The sequence below is a fragment of the Rhinatrema bivittatum genome, chromosome 4, assembly GCF_901001135.1.
Source record: "Rhinatrema bivittatum chromosome 4, aRhiBiv1.1, whole genome shotgun sequence".
In the NCBI taxonomy this organism is placed as follows: Eukaryota; Metazoa; Chordata; class Amphibia; order Gymnophiona; family Rhinatrematidae; genus Rhinatrema; species Rhinatrema bivittatum.
In genome coordinates this window covers 477,372,152-477,399,514 of record NC_042618.1, presented here as the reverse complement: position 1 = coordinate 477,399,514, position 27,363 = coordinate 477,372,152, and the positions used below count along the sequence as shown (strand labels likewise).

The window sequence follows — 27,363 nt, the reverse complement described above, 5'->3', positions numbered from 1 at the left end:
TCAACTACCATTCAATCTTTTGGGCTTGTGCTTCTGGGGAAGCGTCGATGGAGGTCTCTCATCAACGGCGAGGCCTGAAGCTAGGAAGTTGCTCACAAGAATTCTGTTCTCGTTCACAATTCTTCCAGGATAGGAGGGATTCTATAGGGTTCTAGTATCTCCTGGAGCTCATGAGCCGGAGCCAGGATGCTGGGCTTGATGGACCTTTGCACAGACCAGCATGGCTGGGGCTGGATGACAGCACATAAGAGGGGCTTCTGCTTGGTGGCATTTGCAATCTGGTCAAGAAAACCCGTAGTGTTTAGAGCAGGGGTCCTCAACACAGACTTGGGGACACACCTAGGCAGTCAGGTTTTCAGAATATCCACAATGAATATGCATGAGATTGATTTGCATGTAGATCTGTCTTCTTGAAAACCAGACCGCTAGGTATGTCCTGAGGAATGGGTTGAGAACCAGGATTTACAATTGGATACCTGTTTCTAAATCTGTCGATCTTTACCTTCCTAGTCACTCTCATTTGAACGTGGCATTGCCAGGATATTTTGCTTTCTCTGTTTCTGCTCAGTACACCTGCACTATTGAACCTGCTGTCCTAGTCCTCACTGTCAGGCCGAGACAGCCTGCTCTTGGACACGCGTTTTCCCTTACCCCTTATTCAGTAAGGGGAGGAAAACGCGCGTCCAACCCGCAGCACCTAATAGCGCCCTCAACATGCAAATGCTTGTTGATGGCCCTGTTAGGTATGCGCGCGGGATACAGAAAGTAAAATGTGCAGCCAAGCCGCACATTTTACTTTCAGAAATTAGCGCCTACCCAAAGGTAGGCGCTAATTTCTTCCGGTACCGGGAAAGTGCACAGAAAAGCAGTAAAAACTGCTTTTCTGTGCACCCTCTGACTTAATATCAGGGCGATATTAAGTCGGCGGTCCCGAAGAGTAAAAAGTTAAAAAAAAAATTTTTTTTTTGAATTTGGCCGGCAGCTGTCGGGCCAAAAACCGGACGCTCAATTTTGCCGGCGTCCGGTTTCTGAGTCCGTGGTTGTCAGCGGGCTCGAGAACCAACGCTGGCAAAATTGAGCATTGGCTGTCAAACCTGCTGACAGCCGCCGCTCCTGTCAAAAAGGAGGCGCTAGGGACTCGCTAGTGTCCCTAGCACCTCCTTTTCCCCGTTTTTACCGCCGGGCCTAATTTAAATACCGAATCGCACACACCGGCCACTCTCCCGCTCTTACTGTATTGGCCTGTGTGTATGCAATGGAAATCTTCATTTCAAGGTTGCCAACTTCTGCAGGGCCAGCTCTCAGCTAATCTGTGCCTTCGGCAAAAGCTGAAATTAGGACTCTGTTCCTCTTAATGTCCATCCCCACCCGCACACCTTCCCTTCCCTGCAACCTCACTTTTACCGTCCATCCTCTACGCCTCACTCCTAACATCCCTTTTGCTGAGTAAAATGCTGAAAGCAATTGTTTAAAGACTAATTACTAGGGCTATGGATAAACATGGCTTAATGGGGAAGAGCTGGTGGACTTCTTTGAAGTGTGCGGATAAGGGTGAAGCAGGGTGCGTCGGGGTTTTCAGAAAGCATTTGACAAAGTCCTTCTTGAGAGACTCCCGAGGAAGTTAAAAAGTCAGGGGATCGGCGGTGATGTCCGATGTGGACAGGAAGCAGAAGAGAACTAAAGGCTTGTGGATGATGGGAGCGCAGCAGGACATGAGAGAACTGTGTACGGTTTTTTTTTTTTTTTTTTACTGCTCTATCAGTGACCCAGATCCTCCCCTAACTCTGCACCACACGGGTAGTGGAAATAGGAACAGGTGACGACAGCTGCTGTTTGCTGCTTACTGGACCCTGCATTTTTAGATGGGTCACTTCTAAAAACAAACCTCTCTCTCTCTCTCTCTCTCTTTATCCTGGTGATATTACCATCAATGCCTTTCCTCAACCTCTCCTATTCTTGCCTCTTCAACCTTTTGATTCCAGCAGCAAGATGTGGTCTTACACAGATCACGAGTGCCACTGGCTGTGGCCAGCGGGCTTTTACTGTTACAATATAAAACTTTAGCAATAAAAACCACACAGTGCTGTGCGTTTCTTGACTAAGTGACACACAGTGCACAAAAGCTGACACAGCTCCTGTTACATTACAGTTAATCACCAAGTAATGTGATCACAGCACACAAAGGCTGACAGAGAAAAGTCTGCTGAACTCTACTTTCCCATCACAGACTAAGTCACAATGAAACAGGATCTTACCTACTGTGCTGCAGGGCAGACAGAAACATTGTATCTTATCTGTTTGCAGCATGGTGACAGCAAGAGGCAACAGACTACCTTTTTCCTATGATCTTCTATCTAAATATTCCTGCAAACATGTTCTATATTCTCTCAGTAAGAGAGTTTAAGAATGTCTTGCCTTTCCTCTCTCTCTCTCTGAAACCCATGAGAGAAGTGACTCAAAAAAACCAAGGACGTCACACAGATAGGCTGAATCAAACAGTGCTTCACCTTGCTTGGTTGTCCTTTCTCCACTCCCTCTTGCTCTAAGAAAAAAAGTCTGCATTTTTGATTGCTCCAAGAACTTTCATGTATCAGAAAACAAATATTTCTATTTTATGAGGACCCCCATCATTCATTTTGTTTGAAACTAAAACAGAAAATGGACTCAATCTTTGCATTTTACCCGTTTGTTTCATTTTGCTGCAGTTTTGGTCGCTCATCTAAAAAAAAAAAAAGACAGTGGAACTAGAAAAGATCCAGAAGAAGGTAACAATAAGAACCTAAGATTTGCCATACTGGGTCAGATGAAAGGTCCATCAAGCGAAAGGTCAATAGATTCCATACTGCTTATTCTAGGGATTTCCCTGTCCACCTTAGTTACAGAATCCAGGAATCCCACATGGGGAGCAGTATGGGACTGCAAGGTAGGATTCAGGACAAAGCAAGGGCCGACCTTCTGCCTGGTCAGCCCCCTCCCCTGCAGGTTGAGCCCTTGGGTTGTGGGGGCCAGTAGGTCTCTGCAGTGGAGATACATCATAGTGGTGAGTCTACACAGGAAAGGCATCTACAAGGCAGGCTTGGACGAAAGCAAGCAGGACAAGGCAAGGCTTGGTACTGGACAAGACAAGGCAAGGGCAGGACTCTGATATGGGCAAGACTGGACAGGATTCTGGAACAGACAGGACAAGACTAACAAGGCAGACTAGGGCAGGAGTTAGAGAAGGGAAGCAAGCCCAAAGGTAACAAGGCCTGAGACAGAGGAAGCTCGAAGACATCAAGGCAAGATACAAGGTAGATTAGGCCAGAAGCCCTCAAGGCAGGAAACAGGGCAGAAGTTTATAGGCCACAAGACAAGGCAAGAACAAGACAGAAGGCCCATAGTTCACAAGAAAAGAACGAGTATCAGACCATGGAGCCAAACAAGACACCATGAGAAGACTAGGAGCTTTTGGAAAGATACATTTGCATAGGGCTGGGGTCTGAGTGTGGCAAAGGCAGAGAGGAGGAACTTGACATGGCTAGAGGTGAGACTTACTGAGGGCCTCTGATGGTGGGGAGGCATCGGGAAGGCAGGATAAGGCTGTATTATCAGGCAAAATCCTAACAGTACCCTCTTTTAAGACCCTCTCCTCCTGGGTCCCAATTTTTCTGAGGGTTATGGACAATTAAAAAGGAAAGGCTCGGCTGGAGTGGCAAGGAAAAGCATGGCTAGAAGGCTGGATAGCCAAACTGGCATCAGGAGGGTCATCCTTTCCTGGGCACATGTGACTGGGATATCACCCCCTACTGGGCATACAGGCTGTGAAAGAGCACCCCCTTCTGGGCAGTCAGGATGCAGAACAGCACGAGCACTGCTGACATGGGGGTGGCCAAAAAGCAGAACCATTGGCTCAGAGTGCCAGAGTATAGAGCCACGGAAAACTGGACCACTGGCCCAGGGTTTGTGGCGAGTGGAACCGTTAGCATGGGATTTGTGGAACATAAGACCGCTGGGTCAGGATCCATTGACTGGACCACCGGCATAGGGGGCGTGGAGAATGAAACCACCGCCAGGGTAGACTGGGACGGCTCCTGGAGTGGCACAGCTGGATTGGGGCGAGACGAGGCAGGTTTCCACTGGGACAAGGGCTTGGCTGCAGGCTCATCCTGGACAGGTTCATCTGGAAGAGAATATACTTGTTGGAACTGGCCCATTACACTGAACCGTTCCTCCTGGAGCAGATCATCTGGACTGGAGTCCTCCAGCTGCTGAGATAGAACTATGGCTGCAGGATCAAACTTCTCTTACAGCAGACATTTTAACAGGATTTTCACTTTACTTACTGGCTGACAAGAAGTTCTGAAGACAGAACAACAGGCTGGCATAGACTGTGGAACAGGAAGAGAATTGATCTTTGAGCTGAAGTCTGAAACAGCAGGCAGAAAAGTTTTGCAAGTTTCTTTCTTAGCTGTCAGTGTTAAGATCGTTATCAGGTTGCTGCACCTGTAGGTAGTTTTCTGCGTGCTAGAGGTAGGATTAATTAGCTGTGCTGGCCTCATGGCTTCTATGGATGGGATCAAAACTGGATTAAGCAGAGCTTTCACTTGCTTCAGAGGTTTTATGCTGGAATTGCAAGAAGATTTTACTTTTCCAGGTAGATTTTAATATAACTGTAAATGCTGTGGTGGAATTAACTGTGCAATTTAAATGACCGCGGCCAATAGGAACAGAACCCAAAATTAGTCAGGCACACTAGCTTCTATTGCCTCTGGTTCTTTGTACTTAATTCAACAGAATTTCTGCTTTTTTCAGGTAAGAATTAAGTCCCTGGAACAGGCTATGGCTGCATGATCTGTGCCATTTAAAATTAGCTTGGTAACCAGGAGCAGGAAAACTGGTCAGACAGGCTGCGGTTACCAGTGCCTTAACCCAGCAAGTTAGTGCTTTCAGGGATTCTGTGAATTTCAAAGGTGAGGCGAAGATCAGGGTCCAGTGTTGGTGGCATAGGAATGCCACGCTATGCCCACATGCATGGCAGCTCTTTCACGTCTTAGAACCACACCTCCAGCTTTTAGCATTACAAGCAGGACACTCGAAGGGCTGAAAGATCGCGAAAGCACCATGAACAGACAAGACAAAACATTTCTTTCCAAGGGATCCAGGAGACAGAAATCAGGAACATGACCACACTCATTGGGGCCGATGCAATTAAAGTGTGTTGAGTGCTCGCTTTTCTAACACGCACCCGGGCAGCTCTCCTGGGTGTGCGATGCATGCTCCTAGCACCTTCGTGGCAGCGGGTGCCCAGGAGAGGACGGCTGTCCGCAGGTTAGGAAAGCAGGCGCTCAATTTTACTAGCATCCATTTCCTTAACTTGACCACTGGCACATTTAAAAAAAAAATAATTTTTTTTTTACCATTTGGTTCCTCTGACTTAATATCGCCAACAATATTAAGTCGGAGGCTGTACAGAAGAGCAGTATTTCCGGGCAGGCATTAACTTCTCAGTGTAAAAATGTGCGGGTCTGCTGCATTTTTTTTTTTTTTTGGATGTGGGGGTGAATAACTAATAGCCTCATCAACATGCATTTGCATATGATCAGCGCTATTAGTTTCGCAGCGTGTTGGACGTGTGCTAAACCTCCACCAGTGTGGTAAGCCACAGGGAGGGGCTAAAGTTACAACTCACACTTCAGGGAGCAGGCGGCCTCACTCGCCTTGGTGAGTGTGGGGATTGTTGCACAGCTCAGTGGTGGCAGATGGAAAGGGGCCTGGCTGAGGATGGCAGGGCCTGAGGTGCTTAGGATGCACGTTGAGACTGGTAGTAGTGAGGGGGGAGAGTTGAGTAATCAAGTGAAAGGGAGGGGGAAGGCTAGGTTGGGGTGTAGATGGGAATTTTGGCAAACTGGATGAACCATTTTAGTTTAAAGTTGCCATCATGTACTTCAGCGGTTCCCAACCCTGCCCTGGAGGACTCCCAGCCAGTCGGGTTTTCAGGAGTCTGCAATGGCTATCAGGGCGTTAAATCTGCATGCAATGAGGTAATGTATTCAAATCTCTCAGATGCATATTCATAGGATAAGTTTGGGAACTACTGATTTACTAGGAGCAAATACATTTTAATAGACTTTGTGTACTTCAAATAAGCACAGAACTGGCTTTCAATAATCCTCGAGCACAGCTTGCTCTCTGGCCAACCACCATCAGTGTAGGACTGACAGCGAGAGCTGTAATAGTATTTTAAGTCTGCGCGGCAGCTGTGCAGGCAGGCAGGCCTCATGTGCCCAGCCCGAGTGACCTGTACAAGCCCAGCAGTGCAAGTGGCCTGGGGCTACGTAAAGGGCCACAGTGCCGAGTGTGCAAACTGGACACTGGCAGAGAGGAAAAGGAGGAACAGTCAAACTGCTGAAGGTTGGTGGAAGACCGGCACTTAGTCTGTGTCACAGCACCCACCCCATCTGCAGGTGCTCACAGAGAAAATGCAGAAAGGAAAATTGGTTCTTACCTGCTAATTTTCATTCCTGTAGTACCACAGATCAGTCCAGACAGTGGGTTGAGCCTCCTGGCCAGCAAGTAAACAACTTTAACTATCAAAATGGAACAGGAAAATCAAACATGTATGAAAAATGCTCTTATACAGATTATCTCTCTCTCTATATTTATATCAGAAACTTCCGGTGCCATACAATTCGGATGAACTTCCAGTGCCTTATAGCTCAAATAGGAAGAGTGGACATAGCAAAGCACAAGCAGTCAGGGCAGGAGTCTGGACTGATCTGTGGTACTACAGGAACGAAAATTAGCAGGTAAGAACCAATTATCCTTTCCCTGTACGTACCCGGATCAGCCCAGACTCCGGGGATGTACCCAAGCTTCCCTAAACAGGATGGGACCGAGACAGTCCCACTCAAAGCACCTGCTGTCCAAAGAAGCCAAAAACTGGCACCTGCACATACCTGCGAAGGTTTGTAGGGGTTTCCAAGTAGCTGCTCTGCAGATTTCTTGCGGTGAAACTGACCGACTCTCCGCCCAAGAGGTAGCCTGAGAACGTAAATCGTGAGCTTTTAAGCCCTCTGGAACCGACCGGCCGGCCCTGACAAAGATACGCCGACGCAATCGCCTCTTTTAGCCAGCGAGCGATAGTAGCTTTAGAGGCCTTATTCCCCTTACTTGGCCCACTCCATAAGACAAAGATGATCAGAGACTCGAAAATCATTCGTCACCCACAAATATTGCAGTAGGTCCCTCTTCACATCAAGGCGCCGAAGATCTGCACTAGGCGGGTTCGCAATGTCCTCTGGAGAAAAAGCAGGGAGCTCCACTGTCTGATTTACATGAAAAAAAAAGAGGACACAACTTTAGGCAGGAAGGATGGAACTGTTTTGAGGAAACACCTGAATCAGAAAAGCGAAGGAAAGGCTCCCTACAAGACAAGGCTTGGAGCTCGGAGACTCTCCGGGCTGAGCAAATAGAGACCAGAAAGACAGTCTTAAGGGGCAGATCCTTAAGTGTGGCTCACCGAAGGGGTCGAAGGGCGCCTCGCAAAGGATGCGTAGAACCAAGTTAAGGCTCCATGACAGACAAGTAGCACAGATGGGCAGCTTCAAGTGCTTAGCCCCTCTGAGGAACTGAATGACATCCGGATGGATCGCCAACGTGTAACCATCGACCCGACCGAGGAGGGAACTGAGCGCAGAGACCTGTACCTGCAAGGAATTGAAAGAAACCTTTGGAGAGACCATTCTGCAGGAAAGAGAACCTGGGACACTGGAGCCTTACGTGCTGTAACTCCGGATTCAACGCACAGTCTCAAACACTCTCCATACCCGAATATAAGCCAGAGAGGTAGAAGTCTTACAGGCCCGCAACAGAGTGGAGATAACCTCCTCCTTATAACCTTTCTTCCTTAGACGCCGCAGCTCAAAAGCCAGGCCGCTAGACAAAAGCAATCTGCCTGACTGAAAGATACTGGACCCTGTCAGAGCAGGTTTGGCACCAGATCTGCGAACCACGGCCTTCGAGGCCACTCTGGCGCCACGAGGACGACTGGCCCCCTATGGAGTTCTATTCATCTGAGTACCTTTTCCACCAGGGGCCAAGGTGGAACACGTAAAGGAGGATGTCGTGAGGCTAGGGTAGGGCCAGGGCATCCACCCCTTCCGAGCAGTGCTCCCTTCTGCGGCTGAAGAATCTGGGGGCCTTTACATTGCTCAAAGTAGCCATCAGGTCTAAGTAAGGGAACCCCACTTGTGCACGATCAAATCCATCGCCTCTCCAGACAACTCCCACTCTCCGGGGTCTAGATGCTGGTGACTCAGTAAGTCAGCTTGAGTGTTCTCCTTCCCTGCAGTATTGGAGGTTGCTAGCCGTTCCAGATGGTGCTCTGCCTAGGTTAGCAGCTTGCTGGCTTCCAGGGCCACCGGACGACTCCTGGTGCCCCCTGGTGATTGATGTAAGCTACCATGGTGGAATTGATGGAGAGGACTCACATAGCTCAGCAATGAAGCAAGGGCAGAAAGGTCTTGAGAGCCAGACGGACTACTCGGGTCTCCAGACAATTGATGTGCCACTAAGAGTGGATTGGGGTCCATCGTCCTTGGGTAGACTGATTCTGACACACCGCTCCCCAGCCGGAGAGACTGGCATCCGTTGTCACAACAATCCACTGAGGCGCCTGTAAGGGTATCCCCTTCAACAGGTATGCGAGAGAGAGCCACCACTGCATGCTGTCGATGGTATCTGCGGAAAGTGGTAAGGGTGCCTGAAACTCCTCCGAGACCGGCTTCCAGCGGGACAGCAAAGCTTTCTGCAAAGGACGCATATGCACAAAAGCCCAGGGAACCAAATCTATAGTTGAAGCCATAGAGCCCAGAACCTGGAGATAATCTCAGGCCATGGGGACCATGAGAGATGGATGTTGGACCTGACCCATGAGCTTGGGAGCACGGGCCTCGGGTAACAGAACTTTGCCCGCATGAGTGTCGAAGCGTGCTCCTAAGAATTCAAGGACCCTAGAGGGCTTGAGGGTACTCTTCGATAAATTGACTATGCAACCAAGAGAGGAGAGGACAGACAAGACCCGGTTGACCGCTATACCACACACACAGGTCCTCTGACTTTGCCCGAATGAGCCAGCTATCCAGGTACAGGTGGACTAGGACTCCCTCCCGCCGGAGGAAGGCCGCCACTACCAACATGATCTTGGTAAAAGTGAGTGGTGCGGTGGCAAGACCAAATGGGAGTGCTCAAAACTGAAAATGTCGTCCCTGGATGTTGAACCGAAGAAATCTCTGGTGTTCCTGGCGGATTAGGATGTGAAGGTAGGCCTCAGTCAGGTCGAGAAAGTCAAGGAACTCCCCTGTACAAACCACCGCTATGACCGCCCTCAGGGTCTCCATCCAAAAATGGGGAACCTTGAGGGCCTTGTTAACTCTGAGGTCCAGGATCGGTCAGAAGGAGCCGCCTTTTTTGGGAACCTCGAAGTAGATGGAATACTGGCCAGATCCCTGTTCTTGGAGGGGAACTGGGACTAAGGCACCAAGCGCTTGAAGCCTGTCGAGAGTCTGGCACACTGCTGGGCGCTTCCGAATTCTGCAGGGTTTGATTAAGTAGAGGTCTGGGAGATCCTGAGCAAACTAACGCGTAGCCTCTTTCAATTACTTCAAGGACCTACTGATCTGAAGTCATTTTGGCCCATTCCTTGAGAAACAAGGACAGTTGGCCACCTAAGTCTGGAAGGGAGGAATGGGCCGGCCGCATCTCATTGTGAGAACTTTGCGGCGGTGCCTTGACGGGCACCGTTGCGGAAGGGCCATCTGCCCCGAAAGGAATGAGACCATGCTGGCAACCTAGTGGAGGTGTTCGGCTGAAAGGCTCCACGCGGCTGCTTGTACCTGTACTGCCCCCGGAAACAAGAGCATGACAGAAAAAAGGATCTGGACTGCTTGGGGCGGACCTCCGGTAGCTTATGGACCTTGTTGTCACACAAGGATTTGATAAGCTGGTCCAGGTCCTTGCCAAAAAGCAACTTGCCCTTGAAATCACTGTGAACCTGGAAGATGGCGTAGGCCAGATTGACAAACTAAAGAGTAGCAAATCACCTGGACCGGATGGTATGCATCCTAGAGTACTGAAGGAACTAAAAAATGAAATTTATGATCCATTAGTTAAAATTTGTTACCTATCATTAAAATCATCCATTGTACCTGAAGATTGGAGGGTGGCCAATGTAACCCCAATATTTAAAAAAAAAGGCTCCAGGGATGATCCGGGTAACTATAGACCAGTGAGCCTGACTTCAGTGCCGGGAAAAATAGTGGAAACTATTCTCAAGATCAAAATCGTAGAGCTTATAGAAAGACATGATTTAATGGGACACAGTCAACATGGCTTTACCCAGGGCAAGTCTTGCCTCACAAATCTGCTTCATTTTTTTTTGAAGGTGTTAATAAATATGTGGATAAAGGTGAACCGGTAGATGTAGTGTATTTGGATTTTCAGAAGGCGTTTGACAAAGTCCCTCATGAGAGGCTTCTACGAAAACTAAAAAGTCATGGGATAGGAGGCGATGTCCTTTTGTGGATTACAAACTGGTTAAAAGGCAGGAAACAGAGAGTAGGATTAAATGGGCAATTTTCTCAGTGGAAAAGAGTAAACAGTGGAGTGCCTCAGGGATCTGTACTTGGACAGGTGCTTTTCTATATATATATATAAATGATCTGGAAAGGAATATGACCAGTGAAGTCATCAAATTTGCGGATGATACAAAATTATTCAGAGTAGTTAAATCACAAGCAGATTGTGATACATTACAGGAGGACCTTGCAAGACTGGAAGATTGGGCATCCAAATGGCAGATGAAATTTAATGTGGATAAGTGCAAGGTGTTGCATATAAGGAAAAATAACCCTTGCTGTAGTTACACGATGTTAGGTTCCATGTTAGGAGCTACCACCCAGGATCCGCAGCCATACCAGAGGACAAGATGGCTGCCATTCCCGCAGTTTTTTGCGAGGGAGACTGCTTTGCCATTCGCTTCGCAGCCCGACCTCGGATCATCAATCTCGCCACTGCCACAGAGGGTCCCTCCCTTCCAGGCAGACAGACAGCGCACAGCCCGCGAAGCCGGATCCTCGCAGGCCAAGCAAGCCACTGACCGCGGCATCAGCAGAAGGGGGGAGAGAAACCACGCTGTCTGCCAGAAAATGGAGCCGAATCAGCTGTGCCTGGCTAAAAACGAGTAGCAGAGAGGGGAAACCCTGCTGCTCTCCTTCCCCCTGCGAGTGCGGCTGCAATGAAACGCGCGAGTAGACTGTGATTCCCATGGTCTCTCTATTTTTTTTTAAAGAAATGAGCAGAGGAATGGAAGCCTCTGCAAAACGACCTGAGGCAGGCGCGAAAAGGGGGAGCGACTGGACCACCAGTATCAGCCCTTTCAGCCAGGCAAGTGGTCACCGGGGTCCCAGGCTGAGTACTCAAGGGGAAAATCCCCCCTGGGACCCTGTAAGAGCTGTGAGACAGAGCTGTCTCACATAGACAAGAAGTTTGATTTCTTTCAAATTCTTTTTTACATAGAAATCAATCAATACTTGCTTGATCCTGGAAACAATCAGGAGAAAGGAAGAAATCACCACAATGTGGAAAAAACAGAGAAAGCTAGGGAACGCAGGTTCAGCTGCCTGCCTCTGCTGGGAGACAGAGAAATACTGAAGGGACGCAGGGTGAGCACTGTTCTGATATAGGATACCTCTTCAGTTTCTCTGTCTCCCTCTGCTGGACAGGAGGCTCAAGCCACTGTCTGGACTGATCCGGGTAGGTACAGGGAAGCAGCACTTTCATACTCTTAATTACTGGAATGGCCAAGTTTTCTGATTCCTGCACAGCACTGGCCTCCTCTGCTCCAGAAATAAATGAAATCATTAGAAGACAAAAAGAGTTTTATTTTCCTACCTACTACAAACCAGTAACGTCAAAAAGTTACACAGTGCTAGAAGAGCGGGTGAGACTGAGTAGAACCAGAAACACAGGAGCAGCAGCAGCTCAGGTGTAGGAGTCCTGGGCGGACAGCAAGGTCCATAGGTAGGACATGGGGGGGGGGGGGGGGGGGGGTGTCCTTCTGCAGCCTTCCATGCAAACGGGAAACGTCGCCTGCATCAACTGCAGCAGGGCTGAGCTGTCGGACTGGGGCAGGCTCTCAGCACTGCTGCATGCGTTGTTTGCCCCCGCCTCCTCAGTAACATGCAAGAGAGGAGGATGAGAAGGGGCAGGGGTGATACTTTTCCAAATTAAGGGAAAAGAATGGCTCCCCATCGCCTTTGAGAATAAAGGTTATCGCCAGAAAGGAAGGGACTCGGAAGGTGTAACAAAGTTCCTGTTCTCAGGTCTTGAGAGATGCACGCGGCAGCAGCTTCCCTTCCAGAGGAAGCAGTGGGGTGACCCATGAATGACGGACGCCGACTCCTTCCCCATCTCCTCCCGCTGTAACACGCTGCACCTGCCTGCCAGCAGAGCATTAATACTCCGCACTGAAAGGATACTCCTTGTGGTCTTTACACCTAGAGAGAAAATAAAAATAAAAAGCTAGCGAGTTAGAATTTTCCTAAATTACAGTCACTGTCTGAAGAATGGAGAGTGCAAGAGCTCTTCAGTTCAGTGTCCGGATGCTTTCACCTTCCTCACACATTTAGCACTCTGGGCTTTAAAAGGTCATCATGCACGGTTACCTCTGTGGCAGGAGCTGTAATAACTTATAGAAATGCAAAGAGGTGGCTTAAAACTGTATTTACAATCGACTTATGAACTTGGAAAACTCATGGACCTCGACTGCAAGACTGGGGGTGGAGACCTTGCCTGCTCATCTGCCTTCAGTGGAAATCCAGCACAAACAGCTGGAGAAGGAGCGATAGCCCACAAGTGTTCACATTTCTAGGACTGAGATCTGGACTAGATCCTGACCTATCTGCCAGCACAGCAGACAAAAGCTCAAAGTGCACAACGCGATGCTTCACTGCTGTAGAGCGCACGGCTCACGTTAAGGCAGAAGTTCCCAGCCAGTCAGGGTTTCAGGATATCCACAATGAATGTGCATGCTAAGGAAGCAGAGCATGTAGATTTATCTCATGCACATTCATTGTGGGAAATCCTGAAAACCTGACTGGACAGGGCTGGGAACCTCTGCTTTCAGGGACTGCACTGAAGGCTCCAGGAAATTCTCTCTCACTGTCAAGTCTAGGAAACGAAAACCAAGTGAACCTACATGAGCATTTCACACACTCTCCAGCCCCGGTGAAAGGACATAATCGTAGCCATCTCCTCGTCTGTCAACTCAAAATCAAAAACCTGAACAAAAAAATAAAATAGAATTAGCAGCTTCGATCTGGAGCACCAACAGCAAAACCACAGACAGGCAGAAGCTGGGAGAGAGCCCTCGGGACTGAGCAGATGGGCTCATCCCAGAGACGTCCTGCATGCAGGCAGAGGGAAGCCCCCACCAATACATTCTCTTAATGTTTAAACTGTTTATTAAAAATGAACATACAAAGCAAACACTACACCCGCTACATACAATACAAAATACAGACATTTTCTCCCAACCCCCCCAACACTGAATAAGATCAATAAAAGATACTCCCCCCCCCCCAAATCGCCTTTGCCCTCCCTGGAGCCTTCCACGGGAGCTGCACTGGTCTGAAGGCTGCAGGGCTGCCGAGGCACCTAAGCCTGTTTTACTGTCGCAGGAGCCAGCGGGGATCTCTTACCTTGAAGTTCTCCTCGATGCGTGCTGGAGTGACCGACTTTGGAATCACAACCAAGTTCCTCTGTATGCTAAATCGGATCAGAACCTACATAAAAGATCACCAGAGAAGGCCAAAATTATATTGCAACTCACTTTGCAGCACAAGAGCTAGTAAACAGATTTAGTGGCCGACGCTCGGTCATTTGTTTTTAACCCTATGGTTATCAGGAGACATCAGACCAATCCTAGTTAATTGAATTAGCTTTAAAACTCATCAGCTCCACATCTTTCTGATTTTTATTTTGTTCATGTGGAATCTCTTCTTGAAGTCTCTCGCTCAGTATCTTATAGACCTAATAAAGTCAGCAGCACTCAGACACATCTGTACCAAGAACAGCACAGGAATGAGATGTGGCTCTCATGTGACAAAGGCACTGTGTGCTTCCATGAGAACCTACCTTCTCACAATCTGGCAGAGCAAGTCTTGAAGTGGTGGCCTCCATCCTGGCTGAGAGACCTCAGGTCTGCAACACCACTCTCCTCCCACCACCAGGTGGTGCTGGCAAAATTCATGTGGTGAAATGGGGTTCTTTGTAGAGATGTGAATCGTGTGTCCGATCGTCTTAACGATCAGGTTCGGCTGGAGGGAGAAAAAAAATCTGATCGCTGGAGATGTGACTCTGTATCGGTTCAGATTCACATCGTTAATTTTTTTTTAGTGAGGCCCAACCCTTTAAAATTGACCCCTTACCTTACCCCACCCCCCCGAACCCCCCCAAAACCTTTTACGAGTACCTGGTGGTCCAGTGGGGGCGCGGGGACCGATCTCCCATCTTTAAAGATGGCGCCGGCCAGCCAGTGCTCCTACCATGTGACAGGGGCCGGCCGATGGCACGGATACCCTGTCACATGGTAAGGGCAAAGGGCTATCGGCGCCATCTTTATGATTGGCAGCCGACGGCCCAAGAACGGGAGATCGCTCCCGGGACCACCACTAGAGCACCAGGTAATTTAAAAATGTTTTGGGGGGGGGGGGGGGGAGAAGCTAAAGGGTCATCTTTAAAGGGTTGGGTGGGTTTGGTTTTTTTTTTTAAATCGGGCCTTCAGCGCCATTTTTGAGTGGCAGCCAAAATGGCGCCGATGGCCCGAGAGTGGGAGATCGGTCCCCGCGCCCCCACTGGACCACCAGGTACTCGTAAAAAGTTTTGGGGGGAGTTCGGGGGGGGGGGGGGGGGTGGGGGAAGGTAAGGGATTAGTTTTATAGGGTCGGGGTGGGTTTAGGGGTTGTTTTGGTGTGTCGGTGTTCCCGCCCTCCCCCCAAATAACTCCCGTTAGTGGACACTAACGGGAGTAACAATTTTTCACGATAAATCGTGAAAATTTCTATTGTATCGCGCACTGTACCGATTTTTGACGATTTAAAAAATATCGGACTATTTTTTTAAATCGTCAAAAAACGATTCACATCCCTAGTTCTTTGTGCCTGTTGAGATGTCACGTTTTACACTGAGACTTTTGTTTCCCTATTAAGGCCTCTTTACCCTTACAATTCTTGAACTGAAAGACAGGTGACAGCCTTACTCCTGATGTGCTCTGCAGATTCTGGTGCCTAAAACTGAACAGGTTATCCTGGCCTGGAACCCAAGACGAGGCTTCAAATGCATTACTCCTCCAGTCAACCCAAGGTGATGCAATGCATGCCTTCTGGTCAGGACGTCATCATTGTCGTACAGTACCAGCTGCAGTGAGCCGGCCCAGTAAATCTCAGTCTTGACTGGGAGTGTAGAGGAAACCAATTTGTACCAAGACCCTGTGTCCCAGCTTTACACAGCCATGAGGACAGTATGTCCTGAACCTCCCCAAACACTAAGTACAGTGAAAATTATGTCGTTAGCATTAACTGTACAAACCCTCTATTTAGTTGTTTGCTTGCAAATTACATTTTCTATGTTTACTGTTCTTACTATTTGTTAATAAACTCTATAGTTTGGTAGCTATATCCTGTGAATACAATTCCAGCATTTCTTGAATTTGTTTTGCAGGTGCATTTCTAGGAATTGACACCCTTGCATTGTTTGATGTCTCCATATCCCTAGAAACCACCAGGGGATAGCTTAAGAGAGAAGGGTACTTACCTAAAGACAAGCAGGAACCTAGTGGGAGGGAGAAGAGCTGCCAGCATAGGGACATGTGTAGATACAGGCAGGCTTAGACGGTGCTTGGTAATACACTCCAGTGTCCATAGGGTTAACCCTGACTGGATGTTAGGTGTACAGCTAAGGCATTTCCAGACACCATGTTGAAGACCTAGTACTGAATTGGATGTAGGAACTATTGGCAACACCTAGAAGTATGGAGAAAGTTTCTTACCTGCTAATTTCTTTTCCATTAGTCCTTCTACATCAGTCTAGCCTTGACAAGTGGGTTATTTCCCCTACCAGCAGATAACACTATTTTCCTGTTTGGCATCACAGCCACTGCTTAGGAGGTGATGCTAACAGCAGGAAATCTAATATCCTTCTGACAAAGCTTTGGGTCAGACCCCTAGGTGGGCGGGGTGACCTTACTGCTGCTCCCAAAGGCCCTCTCCCCCTTTTCCCACCATGACAGAGATCGAGGCAGGCCTCCCTGGCCTAGCTCCTCTCCTGGGACAGCCCCGATGCCACTGCACTTCAAGAGAGACCCCATAAGGGGCCAGCTCCCTGGTGCACCTCCTGCTAGTGGGCCTGACACCAAAAGGGCATGTCCCTTTCTGTGCAAATTCGAAGCACCGAAGTTCTTCACTCCCAGTTGACCCTGGCTTCAAACTGAGTAATATTTCTAACCAACTTTCTAGCTCCCTGCCCCACCCTCAATGACCACCTGTTATCGCTCCATATATAGAAGTCTGTCACGGCTAGCTACCCTAGAGACAGAGGGAAACCAGTGCCGTGATAACCAACTACTAGAGAACCCTTCTCCCAACGTTCAACACTCTCTCTCAAAGAAAGAGGCCCCCTTCTCCCTGTTATTAGTCCAACACCCATCCCTATAATGTGCCTGCACTGGGCCCATGTCCCATTACAGACTATATACAATAAGATTTCTCCTCATTCCACCACATGGCATCACCTCAGACACCTCCTCCACCATGAGAAACCTACCCATACTACTCAAAATTACCTTAAACCACTACAACTGGGTCTCCTTAAAACCAAGTCAGCAAACAATAAATCCCACCTTGTCATTGACCTTATTGAAGAATTCAACCTCTACATCCTCTGCCTCAGAGACATGAATAGGTGAAGGCAATACAGTGAGCTACAATCGCTGATTTTCAACAGCCTTGATTACTGCAACTCGCTCCTGATCGGCCTTCCTAAATCTACTCTAAAACCACTGCAACTGCTACAAAACGCCGCAGCCAGAATCCTAACTGGCAAGAAGAAATCAGAACACATCACCCCTGTTTTGAGAAGTCTTCACTGGCTCCCAATCGAGCAGAGAATCGAATTCAAAACCCTAACAATAGTGCACAATGCCATATACAAAGCAGACAACATCACACTCAACAACATGATCCAACACAAACACAAACCTCAACGAAACACCAGAACTGCCTGCAAACTACTCCTAGACATACCCTCACTTCCCATGGCGAAGCTTACTATCACTAGAAACATAGCCTTCTCCATAGCAGGACCAAACTTATGAAACTCCTTACCACAATACCTAAGCTCAATGAATGACAGCAAATCCTTCAAAAAAAGAACTGAAAACATGGATATTCAGCCAAACGTTCAGAGATGGCGTGGGCTCAACGACTTACCTCTACCATCAACAATATCCATGTCGGCTGCACACCCTATATTTACCAATGGCCCTCAGTCCCCCCCTGCACCTCTCCGTTCCACCACTCTCTACCTCCTGCTCTCCCTTATAACTTGCACCTCTAATGATCTGTTCTCCCCCACTCCTTCTCTTTCCCCTCCAGTCATATCTCACTGTTTTTTAGTTTGTGTTTAGAAATTTTTTATTAGTATTAGGCTGCTTATAAATTATAGTTGACCAATATGCGTCTCTCGTTCAATTGATCAATATATGTTCTACTCCGTTCCATTGTCAGTTCGATGTAACAATTTGTTCTACTGTGAACCAGGGGTGAAGGCTAATTGCTAAACCTCGGTATATAAAAGTTCTGAAATAAATAAATAAATATAGACCAAAGAAAAAATGGACCATATGAGACTTCAATAGTGTCAAAATCGCCACCAAAGAATATCCTCTCTTGCAGAGTCTTTTCTGCTCAAGAGCGAGGCCGTAACACAGAATGGAGCTGGATTGCTCATGACCACAGGCCCCTGAGCCAGAAGACTCCATGCCTTTGGGAGGCAAAAAGGTTGGTCCACTTACAACCGAATGAGGTTGTGAGTGGACCAACCATCCACCAGCGTAACAAGTCTTGCACCAGTTGACTCAGCGAAAGCCGATCTCCATAATTCTAGGACTCCAGAGACCATCTCAACAGAAGTGATGCGTGCCCAAGGGACTAACTCTAGGGTTGCAGCCATCAATTCAAGCACCTGCAAGTAGTCCCATGCCATGAGAACCGGCATCTCCAGGAAAAACTTTGGACTTGGAGCATCTTGCAAACCCGTTCATCCATAAGAAACGCTTGTTCCACCTGAGTATCGAACCATGTCCCCAAGTATTCCAGGAATTGCATGGACTGAAGAGTACTTTTGGCAAAATCGATCGCCCAACTTAAGCTTTCTAAAAACTGCACCACTTGGAGACATGTGTACTGCCTCCTCCTGAGATGGAGCCTGGATTAACAAATCGTCAAGTTATGGGTGCATTGTAATTCCTCTCTCATGCCGCAAAGCCATCGCAACCACAATCATTATCTGGGAATGGTGCCGAATGATTGGAGAAGAGCGGTGACTGTCCCTCTCCACAAGAGTGGTAGCAGAGAGGAAGCTGGAACCAGTGGTGAGAAAATTAAGTGAGACTGAGACTCTGCTAAATGAAAGCATAGTGAATTATCTACATTCAGGAGGATTGCTAGACCCAAGGCAGCATGGTTTCACTAGGAGAAGGTCTTGTCAGACAAATCAGATTTATTTTTTTTGATTGGGTGACAAAGAATTGGATCAAGAACGCTCAATGTGATCTACTTGGATTTCAGTAGAGCTTTTGATAAGGTCCTGCATAGGCTTGTGAATAAAATGAGCTTGGGAGTGAGCGCAAAGGTGGTGGCATGGATTACAATCTGGCTGATGGATAGAGACAGTGTGTAATGGTAAATGGAACCTACTCTGAAGAGAGAATGGTGTTAAGCAGAGTGCCATAAGGATCGGTGTTGTGACCTGTTCTGTTCATATCATTGTAAGCGACATTGTGGAAGGGCTAGAAGGTAAAATGTTTGTCTATTTGCAGAGGATACGAAGAACTGCAACAGAGTGGACACACTGCAAGGAGTAGAGAGAATGATTCATGATTTAAGGAAGCTTGAACAGTGGTTGAAGATATGGCAGTTTGGATTCAATGCCAAGAAGTGCAGAGTCATGCATCTGGGGTGTGGTAATCCCTGTCTCTGGGGTGTGGTAATCCCTGTCTCGACCACCCCTACCCCTCCCTCCACAAGTTTGCTAGTTATTTGCTCTGTTTCTGAGCGCATGTTAGACACTGTTCCTTGTAAAGGCTTTGCCTATATATCCATTGTTGTAAGTTATCTGTAAACCGGCACGATGTGCAAACGGTTGCCGGTATATAAAATTAAATAAATAAATAAATAAATGTACACAAAGCAAGAGGGACCTTGGGGTGATAAGTGTCTAGCAATCTGAAGATGGCCAAGCAATGTGACAAGGTGATAGCTAAAGCCAGAAGAATGCTGGGCTGCATAGAGAAAGGAATAACCAGTAAGAAAAAGGAGGGGATAATCCCCTTGTACAGGTCCTTGGTGAGGCCTCACCTGGAGCACTGGTTCAGTTCTGGAGACCGTATCTCACAAGGGATAGAGACAGGATGGAGGCGGTCCAGAGAAGGGCACCCAAAATAGTTTGGGGGTTTCCATCAAACGAGTTATAAGGAGAGGCTGAAAGACCTAAATATGTATACCCTGGTGGAGAGGAGGTGCAGGGGGGATATGATACAGACCTTCAGATACCTGAAAGCTTTAAATGATGTACAACAAACAAACCTTCTCCATTGGAAAGAAAATAGTTGAACTTCAATGAAACTCCAAACCAACATCAAGAAATATTTCTTCAAGGAAAGGGTGGTGGTTGCCTGGAATGCCCTTCCAGAGGAAGTGGTGAAGACAAAAACAGTGAAAGATTTCAAAGGGGCATGGGATAAACACTGTGGATCCCTAAAGGATCGAGGATGGAAATAAAGAAAAAAAAAGAGTGCATGGGGGTAACTTGCTGATGCAGCGGTTACTAACCTTAACCAATAAGCTTGATACTTTTGATGCAACTTCAACATTAAGAGGCAATAGGGAGTTGGACCCAAACAGCATTCAACAAGGACCCTGACTTCGATGGTCTGGGAAACATAAGTATAAGGGTAGCCTGCATGGTGCGGCAGATACTACCAAAAGCTTGCTGGGCAGACTGGATGGACCATTTTGTCTTTTTATGTTTCCTGGTGAACACATATGGTGCGGTCGCTAGGCCAAAAGGTAATGCTCGGAACTGAAAATGACCTTGGAGTTGTAGTCAATAGCGAATTATCCCTGAAACCTCACATCAAATCTATCATCAGATCCTCTTTTGCTAAGATAATAATATTATTGTGTGCATGGGTTCAGATACCTTACGTTTGCCAATCTTGTATAATTTTCTCAGTGGAAAAAGGGTAAACCGTGGAGTGCCTCAGGAATCTGTACTTGGACCGGTGCTTTTCAATATATTTATAAATGATCTGGAAAGGAATACGACGAGTGAGGTTATCAAATTTGCAGATGGCACAAAATTATTCAGAGTAGTTAAATCACAAGTGGACTGTGATACATTACAGGAGGACCTTGCAAGACTGGAAGATTGGGCATCCAAATGGCAATGAAATTTAATGTGGACAAGTGCAAGGTGATGCACATAGGGAAAAATAACCCTTGCTGTAGTTACACGATGTTGGGTTCCATATTAGGAGCTACCACCCAGGAAAGAGATCTAGGCGTCATAGTGGATAACACATTGAAATCATCCGCTCAGTGTGCTGCAGCAGTCAAAAAAGCAAACAGAATTTTAGCAATTATTAGAAAGGGAATGGTTAATATAACGGAAAATGTCATAATGCCTCTGTATCGCTCCATGGTGAGACTGCACCTTGAATATTGTGTACAATTCTGGTCGCCGCATCTCAAAAAAGATATAGTTGCGATGGTGAAGGTACAGAGATGGGTGACCAAAATGATAAAGGGGATGGAACAGCTCCCCTATGAGGAAAGACTGAAGAGGGTAGGGCTGTTCAGCTTGGAGAAGAGACGGCTGAGGGGGGATATGATAGAGGTCTTTAAGATCATGAGAGGTCTTGAACAAGTAGATGTGACTCAGTTATTTACACTTTCGAATAATAGAAGGACTAGGGGGCATTCCATGAAGTTAGCATGGGGCACATTTAAGACTCATCTGAGAAAATTATTTCACTCAACGCACAATTAAATTCTGGAATTTGTTGCCAGAGGATGTGGTTAGTGCAGTTAGTGTAGCTGGGTTCAAAAAAGGATTGGATAAGTTCTTGGAGGAGAAGTCCATTAATGGCTATTAATCAATTTTACTTAGGGAATAGCCACTGCTATTAGCAATGGTAACATGGAATAGACTTAGTTTTTGGGTACTTGCCAGGTTCTTATGGCCTGGATTGGCCACTGTTGGAAACAGGATGCTGGGCTTGATGGACCCTTGGTCTGACCCAGTATGGCAATTTCTTATGTCAGAGGTTCCTGTGTACTTCTTTGCAACCCTCTGATCAGCTTATAAAATCTGACCAAGCATTCATCTACCCTCCCCCCATTTCCTGTCTGTCATATTCCTTTATAAATATTCAGAGAGGGTAATTATAGGTAAAAAGTGGTTATATTTTCTTCTAGCAACAATAAAATAATTACAATAGAGCACAACATAAAATACAAATGGTAATAAAGAGCTTATTGAATAGAGAGCTAAGCTGAACTATGTACAAATTACTGCCCTGAGAAAATCAGCTCTAGGGGGCGATCACTGCAGGCAGGATCTCTAGGGAAAATGGAGTTAAGTGCCCGGGAGCAAGGATGGAGGAAGCACCTGAGCACTGTTTCCAACCTCGTACAGGCTGGGCGTGCCCTCCTGGTCTCTGCATCCTGTCCTCCTCGCATTACAATTCCTTCCTGCCACGTCCCTGCTCTTCCCCTCTTATTGGTTGTGACATGCAGTGACACGTCTCCTTTCCCGGTCTGGCACTGGCCCTCTCCAGCCCCTCTGGTACAATCACAGTTCACATGACCAGAGAGGTATGTAAACACCTTTTTACTCTCCTGCCCTTCTGGTTTACAGCATTAGAATATATATATATTATTTTCAAAGCCTTACACAATGCCTGCATTGCATAGTAGCCATTCCCCGCCATGTAGTCCTGGGGGGATTCTGAGCAGAAAAGGCAGAGGAGACCCCAGCGTGCCACAAATGGAGTGCGTGCCATTTGGGGCAAAGATCAAGGCCCCGGGGAGGGGGCGAGAGAGCCAAACTCAACCAGGCACCCCCCCTCAGAGATTGGATTGCTCACACTTCTAGCCATAGCCGGTGGCCTGACCTGAGAGCCACTGACTACCTGCTGCACCACGCCAGTCCTACCCTCTGCTGGATTCTTGCGGCTGGCACCACCTGCTGGTACCAGTTGTCAGGGCTGGACTGGTGTAGCAGGATGAGATGGAGATGGACATTACAAGGGACTGTCCCTGCTTCTGCCCTTAAGGTGCGCACGTTTATGTTCTGAACCTATGAAGGCCACGTGCTGTTATGTTAGCTAAGAAAAAAAAAAAAATCTTGGGCCGATTCCAGGAGTGGATTTAATAATTCGAGCCAAGAACGCGACCCTCCCCTGGTCTTGCTCCTCCTTCCTGGCACTGAGAAGGCTCCATTCAGGGAATCCTCAGGCTGCAAATCTCTTCCAGCCATGCCTTGCTGCCAAGCATTTCAACCCACAGCAGCCTCAGGACAACTGTTACTGCCCGGCTTCCTGTGCCAGTGATGACGTCGGTGCCCTGCAGCAGGGAACCGGATGCGTTTCATAGGTTTTCACACAGACGTGTACCTGAGCTGCTGTTTTCTTGTGCTTCGATGCAATCGCCTGGATTTTAGGATCATCTAGAAGAGACGGGTCCTCAGGTTTAGCCCTAAAAAACAGATAATTCGTTACAGGTTGTCTGCCGAGACAATAGGGGATTTCTCTAATAAATACAGGGAAAAAAAAACTGCTCAGTACATTGGTCCCCTCAGCAAGCTGCATTTAGAAAATATCAAGAAATAAACCTATGAAAGTTTGTGCAAAACACAGTATCCCACTATACAAAAACAAGTCAGGTCTGGTCTGCATGTAGCCTGGGGAAGGTGAGCGGCAGGGTGTGGCACAGCGCCAGCACAGCAGGCAGCACCAGGCCTCCCGCCAGTGCACCAGGATGTCAGAGGTAGCAGCAAGATGGACAACATTTCACCATCTCAACCCACCCTTTTGGCTGGCCTTTTCAGCTGGTAACTCGTAAAACAAAGCTTTAATTAATTATAATGACCTGCCTTCTGCTCACGCTGCCCCCAAATTACAGTAAAATGTTCAAGAGTTCTGCAGGGTAGATCGAGCTGCCACAGCCTCAAATTTCAGAGGGGCCAACGTAATAAAGGTGTGCTAGGCTGAGCACGCATGTTCACTCTTTGTGCAAATAGTTACATTCACATTTTAATGAGGAATTTGAGCAAGCAAAAGTAAACACGAGTAAAATGCATGCATAATTTAGTGCACCCCCATGCAAATTCCATGTTAATAAAGGCATTAATTAGGGGCGTGCATTAATAAGCCTTCAGAACTTTAAACACTGGATTGACTCCCGAGTCAGATGCTCGCACTTCTGGGGCTAGTGTTAATCTATGGCCCGGACCTGGTGTTCCTGGACTCTCATCTGCCAGGTTCTAGGTTGGGGGACAAGATAACTGCTCCTGGGGCAACAGTGCTCCGGGATGATCCTCTCCATCCTCACCCCTGTAAATAAAACGTCCCTGGACTGATGGACAAACAGGACCTTTACTAAAGAAACGAAACCCCGCAATCCTCCTAAGCAAAGGGCAGAACGATCACAGGCAAACTCCACCTCTGATCCAGCTAAGAGTTAGTAAGGAATTCTCATCACAACTGCGATAGGAACTTACACCGGGTAAGAAGATAAAGATCACCTGCGTTTCATTTCCTGCTCACCAGAGGCTTGACCTCTGACAATGGCTCAGCTTCAAACACCAGTTCTACTGAGCAGAACATGCACAAGGCTGCAACCAATCTCTCGCGCTCTGGGTCACAGGCGAAGCTCAGCAGTCATCAGTCTCATGAGTTCCACCTGTCGCATGCATCAGTCTCTGCAAGACCAGCAAGCTTGGTGATCACTGCTTGTAATGCGTCCACATAACCGAGCCTTAAAATGATGCTTAACCCTGCCAATGTGCCCCAGGAAGACATTCAGGCTTCAAACATCTTATGTCCCTCCATGCACCCCGGCGAGGAGGAACTACCCCTGCTTTGCACCCAAGTATTCTCACCAGGGCCTGTCGGGGGAGCCCAGAGGGCTGTACGCAGTCACCGAGATCCCTTGGGATTGGCAGTAGCTGATTAGCTTCTCCTGGGTGAGGTACGGGTGGCTCTCAATCTAGAAACAAGAATCTGAAGATTACAGTCAGTCAAACAGAAGCTTCCACTCTTCCAGCCCAGCAGGAATCGGCAGGCTCGTTTCTCAGTTCTGTGCCTCCGCACTGCTCTTCTCCTGTATCCATTTAATTCCTGCTCTAATATTTCTCTTAGTGCATGCATGATTTGGACACATGGTTACAAGATACAAAAAGTGGCTGAGCCTGAGGCTTGTGAGCGGCAGTGCTAAATATACACACACACACATATATATATATATATATAGTACAAATCTATGTAATGTGAGAATGCATCTTACAGTCACTCGCCTCATGCTTGGATCAGAAAGCGCTCTGTGCATTTTCATTGCCAACTGGCAGCTGCTTTAGGAAATGTAAATATCAAAGGGGAAACGAGTTTGTAAAGGGATGCAATGGTCCAGGAAACAGCTAGAAGAGAGAAGCTCACACGGCCAAGATGGTTACTAGACTGACAGCGCTAGGAGAGTCCAAAAGCCTAAACAGCATCAGCCAAGCTTTGAAGTTTTATACAGAGAGAGGAGGATGAGAATGGCAGAATCTGTGGCAATGTCTGATTTTTTACCTCAGTCTGCAAGTCAAACTCTCAGCTCCTAAGTCAATTCACAATCTCATAAACCTCTTTACCTATTGATATTTAATATTTCCTTAGGAAAAGCTTCAAGAGTTTGTGGTCAAAATGCCCAGCCCTTTCTGACCCAAGCATAAGGAGAAATTATTTCTTACCTGATAAATTTCCTATGAGTCCAGTCAGACCAGTCCAGACCACTGGGTTGTGTACTCCAACCAGTAAATGGAGACAGATGAGCCGGCTCGTTGATGTCACCCTTATATGCATCCGTGCTGACCTCCGCCTGCCAGTATTACCTGTAACAAGGTAACTGTGGATAACAAATCCATTTCTTACACTAAAAGGTGGACTTTTTCTTTTTAAATAGGGCTTCCAAGAGCTCCAAAGAGAAATGGAAGGAAAAGAAAGCAATGAACTGAGGCATCATAAACATACCTGAACGTACAAACTGCATAGAATGAGAGCCTTGCTCTGTAATATAAGAACCAGACATCTGGCAGCATAGCAAGGATTCTGGACTGGTCTGACTGGGCTCAAGGTGAGCAGTCTGAGCAAAATCTCCCTAATAGGTTAAAACTGCAGATCTTCCAAAAAGGATAAAACTAAAGTCCAGGCAGGAACCAAAAGGTCTCCATGAAGGCCTAATATGCATTACTCATTTTAGGAACAGCAACACATCAGGATGAAAAGATAAGGGCTTGCCCAGGATGCCTCCTCTGAACATGCGATAGCAGCTACTTGCACCTTCAAAGAATTAAGTGCCAAACCCTTAAGGAGAGTCCTTCCTGCAAGAATATCAGAACCACCACTGCTCAAACATCCTTCAGAGAGGTAGAAATCTTTCTGGCCTTCAGAAACATATTCAGTACCTCCTGAGAATTAATCTCTCAACTAAAGACGAGCCCTCATGAGCCAAGCCATCAGAAAACAGACCCGGATCCTCACGAATGATAGAACCCAAGACAGCTGGTCCTCTTGTTGAAGAGGATGCAATGGCTTGCGATGCAACCACCTTCCCAGATCCCACTCTGGAGCCACCAGGATTGCCAGCCCCAAGATGCCCTGAAGTTTTCTGAGTTGCTCTCCCTATTGAGGGCCATGGAGGAAATGCATAGAGAACCAACTCAGAAGGCCAACTCTGAACCAGAGTGCCTAGCACAGAAGATAGAGATTCCTCTTCTACTGTAAGACTGAATCAACCTTCACATTCCCGAAGGTGATCAAGTAGTTCATCAGTGGGACCCCTCACCTGGACACTATGAGGTTAGGGACAATGACCACTCCTCTGGGTCCACTGCATGCCAACCGAGACAGTATGCTTGAACATTGTCCACTCCTACTATGAAAGGCCAATAGCAAGCTCAGGGGCTCTTCCACCCAGCTGAGCAGCATTTCTACTTAAGAACATAAAAGAGGAGCCATCTGATTCCAGTATCCTGTCTGACCGTGGCCAGAGCAGAGGTCACAAATACCCAGCAGATCCGCAATAGTTGATCTTTTTCTTGCATCTCACTCCCAGTGATAAGTACCATCTTTCCCCATGTGTGCCTGGTTATGGAGTTTTCCTTCAGGATCTTGTCCAATCCACTGTGTTAGTTACCTTGACCAAGTCCCCAGCAACAGATTCCATAGCTTGCTTGTGTGCAGAGTGGGGAACACACAATATACATTTCCTATGATTTGTTTTAAATCTGCAGGTTGCTTCTTTCATGGAGTGTCCCCAAGTCCTAATGTTATGTGAAAGGGTAAATAACCATTCCCACCCCACTCATGATTTCATAAAATCTCAATCATCTCCCCTCTCAGTTGTCTCTTCTCCAAGCTAAAGAGTCCTAATCTGTTCAGCCTCTCTCCATAAGGAGTTTTTCCACCCCCTTTATTGTTTGTCATCCTTCTCTGTACCTTTTCCATGTCCGCTATGTCTTTCTTGAGATGGGGCGACCAGAACTGCAGACACTATTTGAGGTGCATCTCCTCAAAGGCATGAGGATGTTCTCAGTTCTGTTCTCTCTCCCTTTCCAAACGGCTCCTAACGTTCTATTTGCCTTCTGACTGCTGCCACACAGGGGAGAAGATTTCAAGGTGAGGTCCTTTTCTTGGGTGGCGACTGTAGACATGGGACCCAGCATTGTGTACTTTTAGCTGGGTTTATTTTCCCCTGCATGCATTACTTTGCACTTGTCGACATAAAA

At 47.3% G+C, this 27,363-nt stretch overlaps 1 protein-coding gene across 1 annotated transcript in view; it reads right to left on the bottom strand.

The window, feature by feature from the left end:
- Window positions 1-11,897: 11,897 nt before the first annotated feature.
- The window catches only part of LOC115089451 (aldo-keto reductase family 1 member B1-like), a gene marked incomplete at its 5' end in the record, with an annotated part of 33,936 nt that continues 18,470 nt past the window's right edge, over window positions 11,898-27,363 (bottom strand). The window contains 5 exons of the mRNA XM_029597541.1: window positions 11,898-12,533; window positions 13,235-13,317; window positions 13,737-13,820; window positions 22,991-23,072; window positions 24,478-24,584. Of these exons, the coding sequence (XP_029453401.1) occupies window positions 12,491-12,533; window positions 13,235-13,317; window positions 13,737-13,820; window positions 22,991-23,072; window positions 24,478-24,584 (399 nt within the window). The remainder of the gene's footprint in view (window positions 12,534-13,234; window positions 13,318-13,736; window positions 13,821-22,990; window positions 23,073-24,477; window positions 24,585-27,363) is intronic.